The sequence below is a fragment of the Nansenia antarctica genome, assembly GCF_963989245.1.
Source record: "Nansenia antarctica genome assembly, chromosome: 1".
NCBI classification, from domain to species: Eukaryota; Metazoa; Chordata; class Actinopteri; order Argentiniformes; family Microstomatidae; genus Nansenia; species Nansenia antarctica.
In genome coordinates, this window is record NC_137674.1 from 114,083,548 (window position 1) to 114,093,547 (window position 10,000).

Below are 10,000 nucleotides of genomic sequence, written 5' to 3' on the forward strand. Positions count from 1 at the left end.
CCTTCGGGAAGTACTTCGCGTCCGTCTCGGCGCATTTCAGCATCTGGAAGGTGCCTGTGTCCTACGCGCACACGGGTGAGTTTGTGTCCAGAGTCCAGACCCCCCCTGGTAGTCAGATATCATCATAACATCATAACATCAACCCCCTTTAGCCTTCTCACCATGGCTGGTGAAAAACTTTAGACGGGATACTGTCATTTGCCTACCTTGTTATTACCAGGCAGTGACAGTCTATGGCTGCAAAAGGCACGGTCGCCCCTAAGCTTTAGCAAATATATGTGTCCAGACCTCCCTGGTAGTCAGATTTCATCATATCATAACATCAACCCCCTTCTGTGTGTCCCAAATGTGTCCAAATGTTGATGCTTAGTTACAAGTTAGCTTACTTTAACTTAGCCATGGGGTGTAAATGCGTTCGTAAATACGCTCTGGAAATGTGGAAATCTGATCAGCACTCATGGAATGCCTCTTGACCAATCAAGTCACTTGGTCCCCTTTATGACGTTGGACCCAGTGTGCGCTCCGGCGCGCTCAGAGCGGATTTACGAACGCAGCCCGTGCCTGTGTGCTGTAATCTAGCCAGCGACAGACAACCTCAATTTGGTGTCCTGACTGTGGCAGATGGAAGCTGCCTTCCTATTGCGAATTATCTTTGCATGGACGGTTTCATTGCATTAGTTAGTTACCACTAACCTAAGGGCTGGTGGCTCCCCTTAGGGCACGCAGGCCAGCACACATGAACGATTCACCAAAGCTCAGCTAGCTAACCTAGGGGGAGGGGCTCTGCCACTGGACTGAAACTTGTAATAATAATACATTGTATTTATGGGCCTTTCGAGCCTCTAAAAGACACCTTACGAGACACAGTCCTACTTACAACCACATATCAAAACATCAACAAAGCCTAAGTCGGATAAAAACAACACAGTCAGATATAACAACAAACAAAACACAGCAGGTCAAACCAGATATGCCTTTATGTGAAAAGGTGTGTTTGAAGACTGGATCTGAAAGTGGAGAAAGTGTCAATGTTAGGAGTGTTAGGTGGCAGAGAGTTCCAGAGGCGGGGAGCAGAGCAGCTTTGGTGTCATATTATAAAGTGGCACAAAAACCTGTAGGCCTATTCCAAATTGATTAACTGCAGTTATTAAAACGAGGTTGAGATGTTTTTCTAAACACCTCTAAAGACTTTCTGGTCGACGTGTTCATGTCTTCATCATGTGTTTGACCAGCAAACTATCTGTGTTTGACCACCACTACTACTCAAAATATGGACTCTTAGCTTTCATTTGTTACCCAATTTGATATGCTATGATGAATTTCACATTTTAATCCCCGTCGGTAGTAGGCGTACATTGGTGAAGAATGTAGCATAGCCACATAGCTAAAGCTCTATTTATTACCACCACTGTCACTCATCAGCCTGACTTAAATCCATTCTCAGGCTGATGAGTCAGTGACAGACGATGGGCAGCTTTAACCAGGATCATCACCTCTCCTGAACAGTGTTCACATAGAGCAGGATAAGAAAGAACACACTAGAAAGTTAAGTACTTTGAGGCGTAGTTCCTTAGGCTACCTAATGAGAGTCACTATGCACACGAGCACTCAGCACTATCTTGACTCAATAACTGACACGCACACATGATACACATTGACGCAGTGTCATTAATTAGTGGGTGTGTGTGTGTGTTAGTGACACGAGAGGAGAGGCCAAAGGTTAGTAGTATCAACCATGGGTTTGTCTGTGACGCAGGAACTGTTAACGTCCAGTAAGAATGTGTTCTGCACATGTCACGTTTGTTATGAGAGAGTAACATTCTGTTGTTATGAGAGAGTAACATTATGTTGTTATGAGAGAGTAACATTCTGTTGTTATGAGAGAGTAACATTCTGTTGTTATGAGAGAGTAACATTATGTTGTTATGAGAGAGTAACATTCTGTTGTTATGAGAGAGTAACATTCTGTTGTTATGAGAGAGGAACATTCTGTTGTTATGAGAGAGTAACATTCTGTTGTTATGAGAGAGTAACATTCTGTTGTTATGATAGAGTAACATTCTGTTGTTATGAGAGAGTAACATTCTGTTGTTATGAGAGAGTAACATTATGTTGTTATGATAGAGTAACATTCTGTTGTTATGAGAGAGTAACATTATGTTGTTATGAGAGAGTAACATTCTGTTGTTATGAGAGAGTAACATTCTGTTGTTATGAGAGAGGAACATTCTGTTGTTATGAGAGAGTAACATTCTGTTGTTATGAGAGAGTAACATTCTGTTGTTATAAGAGAGTAACATTCTGTTGTTATGAGAGAGTAACATTCTGTTGTTATGAGAGAGTAACATTCTGTTGTTATGAGAGAGTAACATTCTGTTGTTATAAGAGAGTAACATTCTGTTGTTATGAGAGAGTAACATTCTGTTGTTATGAGAGAGTAACATTCTGTTGTTATAAGAGAGTAACATTCTGTTGTTATAAGAGAGTAACATTCTGTTGTTATAACAGGGTATCCGCGGTGTCTTGAAAAGTATTAAAAGTTGATAAATAAATTTTGGGAAAATCAAGACCCTTAATAAGTATTAAAAAGTCTAATCACGATTTTATGAGGTCTTGAATTTTGTAGATATTTTTCTGAATTAGACTCTGTCCAAAGAGTTTGAGTCCGAAAAACTTTTAGTAAAAGTTTGTGAATTTATTAGTTCTATTAAAAAACAAAGATGAACCGTAAATTGTGTTGTATGATAGTGGTCTAGTGTCTATTAAAACTAAAACTGTTAAGTTAAAGGTGTCACTGATGTAAACGGTTACAGCTCCAAGTGGCGGTGAGGTCTGGAAAAATATTGACAAGGTCTTTAAAAAGTCTTAGAAAGGTATTGAAATTAACCTCCAGATTCCTGTATATACCCTGTATAAGAGATATAGACATAATAAACATTCTCAGGGTTTAGTTCTTTAAATAAAGTGGCAGTAGTTATAAACAAAACAAAACAAAAAGGCACTTTCTCAAAAGTTAGGTTACCCTTGTTAACATGCAGTGTCAGTCCAATTGCATTCCTTATCCTGAATTGAATTCAGGTACAAGAAGAACACGTTCACCTACTTTTCAATCTAACCTTTTCTTTTTTCTCTCTTCTCCCTTCTGTCCCTCAGTCAAAGCCACAATGCCGATATGGGTTGTGTTGTTATCCAGAATTATCATGAAGGAGAAGCAATCGACAAGAGTGAGTGACACACACACACACACACACACACACACACACACCCACACACTGTCGCCTGTGTACATAAGGTAGGAGAGGTGTGACTTCCTGGTCATTTGTTTGTTGTCCATGTTATCCACGGTGATGTCTACCTAACCCTCCACTACCTCACCCTCCTCTACCTCACCCTCCTCTACCTCACCCTCCTCTACCTCACCCTCCTCTACCTCACCCTCCTCTACCTCACCCTCCTCTACCTCACCCTCCTCTACCTCACCCTCCTCTACCTCACCCTCCTCTACCTCACCCTCCTCTACCTCACCCTCCTCTACCTCACCCTCCACTACCTCACCCTCCTCTACCTCACCCTCCTCTACCTCACCCTCCTCTACCTCACCCTCCTCTACCTCACCCTCCTCTACCTCACCCTCCTCTACCTCACCCTCCACTACCTCACCCTCCACTACCTCACCCTCCACTACCTCACCCTCCTCTACCTCACCCTCCTCTACCTCACCCTCCACTACCTCACCCTCCTCTACCTCACCCTCCACTACCTCACCCTCCTCTACCTCACCCTCCTCTACCTCACCCTCCTCTACCTCACCCTCCTCTACCTCACCCTCCTCTACCTCACCCTCCTCTACCTCACCCTCCTCTACCTCACCCTCCACTACCTCACCCTCCTCTACCTCACCCTCCACTACCTCACCCTCCTCTACCTCACCCTCCTCTACCTCTCCTCCACTACCTCACCCTCCTCTACCTCACCCTCCACTACCTCACCCTCCTCTACCTCACCCTCCTCTACCTCACCCTCCTCTACCTCACCCTCCACTACCTCACCCTCCTCTACCTCACCCTCCTCTACCTCACCCTCCTCTACCTCACCCTCCTCTACCTCACCCTCCTCTACCTCACCCTCCTCTACCTCACCCTCCACTACCTCACCCTCCTCTACCTCACCCTCCTCTACCTCACCGTCCTCTACCTCACCCTCCTCTACCTCACCCTCCTCTACCTCACCCTCCTCTACCTCACCCTCCTCTACCTCACCCTCCTCTACCTCACCCTCCACTACCTCACCCTCCTCTACCTCACCCTCCTCTACCTCACCCTCCTCTACCTCACCCTCCTCTACCTCACCCTCCTCTACCTCACCCTCCACTACCTCACCCTCCTCTACCTCACCCTCTTCTACCTCACCCTCCTCTACCTCACCCTCCACTACCTCACCCTCCTCTACCTCACCCTCCACTACCTCACCCTCCTCTACCTCACCCTCCACTACCTCACCCTCCACTACCTCACCCTCCTCTACCTCACCCTCCTCTACCTCACCCTCCTCTACCTCACCCTCCTCTACCTCACCCTCCTCTACCTCACCCTCCACTACCTCACCCTCCTCTACCTCACCCTCCTCTACCTCTCCTCCACTACCTCACCCTCCTCTACCTCACCCTCCACTACCTCACCCTCCTCTACCTCACCCTCCTCTACCTCACCCTCCTCTACCTCACCCTCCTCTACCTCACCCTCCTCTACCTCACCCTCCTCTACCTCACCCTCCTCTACCTCACCCTCCACTACCTCACCCTCCTCTACCTCACCCTCCTCTACCTCACCCTCCTCTACCTCACCCTCCACTACCTCACCCTCCTCTACCTCACCCTCCTCTACCTCACCCTCCTCTACCTCACCCTCCTCTACCTCACCCTCCTCTACCTCACCCTCCTCTACCTCACCCTCCACTACCTCACCCTCCTCTACCTCACCCTCCTCTACCTCACCCTCCTCTACCTCACCCTCCACTACCTCACCCTCCTCTACCTCACCCTCCACTACCTCACCCTCCTCTACCTCACCCTCCTCTACCTCACCCTCCTCTACCTCACCCTCCTCTACCTCACCCTCCTCTACCTCACCCTCCTCTACCTCACCCTCCTCTACCTCACCCTCCACTACCTCACCCTCCTCTACCTCACCCTCCACTACCTCCTCTACCTCACCCTCCTCTACCTCACCCTCCACTACCTCACCCTCCTCTACCTAACCTACCTACACTGAAGGAGAGGGTTTATAACACGTTTACACTGAAGCAGAGGGTTTATCTGCCTGTGAATGTTTGTTTTTAACACCAATGTGTGACATCGTCTGTGAGCCTGAAGTAGGCTGTTGTGAGTGATCACATTTTAAAACTAAAAGGCCAGTTTGGCTTCACCAAGGAAGTCGAGTAGAGAAGCTGTTCTCAAACCTCTCCCCGGGGACCCCCGAGTACAAATCATAATCGCTTTGTACTTGATTAGTTGAATCAGGTGTGCTGGTGGTGGAACAGATACAATTATGTGGAGCGGCTGGGGGTCCCAGAGGAGAGGTTTGAGAACCGCTGAAGTAGAGGAAAAGTGTTTTTTTCCCCATTTAGTATGAGGATGTATTCACTACCATACTTTTTGAGTAATCTCAGGTGTGCAAACTTGTCACCTTTCTGCTAAATGAGCCGGTTTTACCACAAAGTAGGTCATCCATGTGATCGTGTAGATCTGGAAAAAATAATAATAATTGGGGGGGGGGGGTGTCTAAGTCTCATCCAAGTCACATGATGCGCGAGCTAACTAATCTTCCTGTCTGCTAAACTCCGCTGCTGTTGAAATAACTTTTATCTTCAGGGAGCAGCTAGGTACAGTTCCAGACAGCGTGGAGAAACACAGTCACAGTAAACTGTAATCACAGTGATTCTGCAGGTGTTGAGGTCAGGGCTGCCGCTACGTACACGCGCATCACTGTTAGACCACCGCTAGTGCTAGCGATATCCATTTAGCACCATTAGCGCTAGCGCTTTCCCCCCCTCGTCAAAAATGTTCTCCTCTAAGGTTAGCCGCGGATTGATCATTTTATTCGTTTTCAGGCCCAAAAAAAAGGTCACCTTTTTGGGCCATTACCAGTTTGCACCCCTGAATCTACTTAGTTCAGAAGTAGGGATGTCCCGATCCGATACTGATATCGGATATCGACCCGATATTGGTCCTGAATGCTGGATCGGGGATCGCACCAGAAAAAAAAAGGCTCCGATCCGATCCTACTGTCAAGTCAAACTTATGTGTATATGCGATGAGGGAATGAAAACAGTGAACAGAAACGCGTGTCGCAGAAATGCTTCACGCGAGTCGCAGAAATGCTTCACGCGAGTCATATATGCGCTTAAAATGCGCATAGCGCTGTGTGCTTCCGGTTTCATTACAAAGAGGTTAACCCTATATGTGCCTGACGTCTAACAACATTCAAATGACTCTAACTTCATATTTTTTCGGATTTCAATGTATGACACATCATTTGAAAGCTTATGATCCGTAGTTCCAATCCACAACACGTCGCATTTGTTGCTTTAATAAAGGCTGGCAGTCTTTAATTTAACTGTTGTTGGTGTGGACTATATACTGGGGAGGTATTTGTTATTATTCAGGGGTCAAAAAATGTATACAAATATCGGATCGGTATCGGTATCGCCGATACCCGAAGCCCAGGTATCGGTATCGGTAGTGAAAAAGTGGGATCGGGACATCCCTATTCAGAAGGTTCACCTGCCCTGCTAACTGCCCTGCTTCCCTCTGCCCTGCTTCCCTCTGCTCTGCTGACTGTCCTCCCTGTGCTCTGTTTCTGGTCTCAGGTGTACGTGTCTCTCATCCCCATCATCGGAGGCGTGCTGCTGGCGACCGTCACAGAGATGTCGTTTGACGTGTCGGGGCTGATCAGCGCCCTGGCCGCCACACTCTGCTTCTCCCTGCAGAACATCTTCTCCAAAAAGGTACAGCCGCCTCCCACGCCTCACCCTCCCACACCTCACCCTAACCCTCCCACTCCTCACCACCCTAACCCTCCCACGCTTCATGTCATCATGTCATTATGTCATTATGTCATTATGTAATAATTAATAATTTTGCCATTTAGCAGACGCTTTTATCCAAAGCGACTTACAATTACGAATTACAGGGACATTCCCCCTGGAGTAACTGAGGGCTAAGTGCCTTACCCAAGGGCACACTAGTAGTGGTGTGGCTTCAGGCGGGATTTGAACTCACAACCTTCCGATCCCAAGTCCAACTCACTATCCACTAGACCACCACTACCCCCCAATTATGTCACTTAGCTGATGCGTTCATCCAAAGCGACTTACATTGCCGTGCATACATTTGTCAGTATATAAGGTCCCAGTGGGAATCGAACCAACAACCTAAGCGCTGTTGGCGCCACGCTCTACCAGCCACAGAGGAGCACTCCTGCTTGTTGGTTAAGAAAACGCAAAGACCAACTCAATCAATCAATGTGCCACATCCTGTAGAGGCTCACAAGTTACTTTTGTGTAAGTCAAAAGGGTTGTCTCTACCCATCTTCCGTCGGAGACTGAAGACCCATCTCTTCAGGTTACACCTTAACCTAGCTCCTCCTGAAACATCTACTACCCCCCAGCACTGTGTCTCCTGACACATCTACTACCCCCCAGCACTGTGTCTCCTGAGACATCTACTATCCCCCAGCACTGTGTCTCCTGAGACATCTACTACCCCCCAGCACTGTGTCTCCTGAGACATCTACTACCCCCCAGCACTGTGTCTCCTGACACATCTACTACCCCCCAGCACTGCTCCTCCTGAGACATCTACTACCCCCCCAGCACTGCTCCTCCTGAGACATCTACTACCCCCCCAGCACTGTGTCTCCTGACACATCTACTACCCCCCAGCACTGTGTCTCCTGAGACATCTACTATCCCCCAGCACTGTGTCTCCTGACACATCTACTACCCCCCAGCACTGTGTCTCCTGAGACATCTACTACCCCCCAGCACTGTGTCTCCTGAGACATCTACTACCCCCCAGCACTGTGTCTCCTGAGACATCTACTACCCCCCAGCACTGCGTCTCCTGAGACATCTACTATCCCCCAGCACTGTGTCTCCTGAGACATCTACTACCCCCCAGCACTGTGTCTCCTGAGACATCTACTACCCCCTGTACTGTGTCTCCTGAGACATCTACTACCCCCCTGTACTGTCCCTCCTGAGACATCTACCCCCCTGTACTGTCCCTCCTGAGACATCTACTACCCCCCAGCACTGTGTCTCCTGAGACATCTACTACCCCCCAGCACTGTGTCTCCTGAGACATCTACTGCCCCCTTGTACTATCTCTCCAGTCTCTATATAATTATTATTATTATTATAATTTTTTTTATTCTATCACTGAGACTGCCAGTGGCCCCTGGCCTGAGCTAGATTACTCTTCCTGCTACGACTGGTGATGATGATTCACTTGCTTAGTCAAATGTATCGATTGTAAGTCGCTTTGGAATAAGGCGTCTGCTAAACGCCAAACATGTAAATGTAAACATTTAAGACGGGCTGGAGATGACGGTGTGTTTGCGTTCCTCGTCAGGTGCTGCGGGACACCAGGATCCACCACCTGCGGCTGCTCAACATCCTGGGCTTCAACGCCGTGTTCTTCATGGTGCCGACCTGGGTGCTGGTGGACCTGTCCTCTTTCCTGGTGGAGGGAGACTTCGTAAGTGGCAGATCTGTTAGCAGCATCCGCACACTCAGATCTGTTAGATCAGCATCCGCACACTCAGATCTGTTATGTTAGATCAGCATCCGCACACTCAGATCTGTTATGTTAGATCAGCATCCGCACACTCAGATCTGTGCAAAAAATGTCTTTCGGTCATAATAATAACTAGACGGATACAATTCCTGTGGAAATTGTGAAGTGTGCTTGAGTGACAGTAAGAGTGAATGTCGACATACAATTGTAGCCGTAGGAGCAGTTTGCAAAATGTCCTTATCAACAACTCAGTGGTTGAGAAAAGAAACACTTAAATTCCCTTTTGAATGTTCTCATATTCCCTCTCCTCTCCCCTGGGCCTCCCCTCCTCCCTCCCCTCCCCTCCTCTCCCCATGGCCTCCCCTCCCCCTCCCCTCCCCTCCCCTCCCCTCCTCTCCCCTGGGCCTCCCCTCCCCTCCTCTCCCCTGGGCCTCCCCTCCCCTCCTCTCCCCTGGGCCTCCCCTCCCCTCCTCTCTCCTGTGCCTCCCCTCCCCTCCCCTGGGCCTCCCCTCCCCATGTCCTCCCCTGGGCCTCCCCCCTCCTCCCTCCCCTCCTCCTCCCTCCCCTCCCCTCCCCTCCCCATGTCCTCCCCATGTCCTCCCCATGTCCTCCCCTCCTCCAGACGGGGATGTCAGAGTGGGCGGGGACGTTCTTCCTGCTGCTGATCAGCGGCTTCTGTAACTTCGCCCAGAACGTGATTGCCTTCAGCGTGCTGAACCTGGTCAGCCCGCTCAGCTACGCCGTGGCCAACGCCACCAAGAGGATCATGGTCATCAGCATCTCCCTGCTGATGCTACGGAACCCCGTCAGCAGCACCAACATCATGGGCATGATGACCGCCATCGTGGGCGTGTTCCTCTACAACAAGGTGACGTCTTCCTCTGACATCTTCCTCCTCCTCTTCCCTCCCTCCTCCTCCTCCTCCTCCTCCTCCTCCTCCCTCTCCCTCTGACATCTTCATCCTCCTCCTCCTCCTCTTCCCTCCCTCCTCTCCTCTAAGCCACTCCCTCCTCTCCTCTAAGCTCCTCCCTCTTCCTCTTCTCTAAGCCCCTCCCTCCTCTTCTCTAAGCCCCTCCCTCTTCCTCTTCTCTAAGCCCCTCTCCTCTTCCTCTTCTCTAAGCCCCTCTCCTCTTCCTCTTCTCTAAGCCCCTCCCTCTTCCTCTTCTCTAAGCCCCTCCCTCTTCCTCTCCTCTAAGCCCCTCC

At 49.1% G+C, this 10,000-nt stretch overlaps 1 protein-coding gene across 1 annotated transcript in view; it reads left to right on the top strand.

Moving 5' to 3' along the window:
• slc35e1 (solute carrier family 35 member E1) overlaps nt 1-10,000 on the top strand; it is a gene marked incomplete at both ends in the record, with an annotated part of 11,291 nt that overhangs the window by 866 nt on the left and 425 nt on the right. The window contains 5 exons of the mRNA XM_080539619.1: nt 1-75; nt 3,154-3,224; nt 6,868-7,005; nt 8,633-8,758; nt 9,420-9,665. The exon at nt 1-75 is cut by the window's left edge and continues 46 nt beyond it. Coding sequence (XP_080395745.1) covers nt 1-75; nt 3,154-3,224; nt 6,868-7,005; nt 8,633-8,758; nt 9,420-9,665 — 656 coding nt within the window. The remainder of the gene's footprint in view (nt 76-3,153; nt 3,225-6,867; nt 7,006-8,632; nt 8,759-9,419; nt 9,666-10,000) is intronic.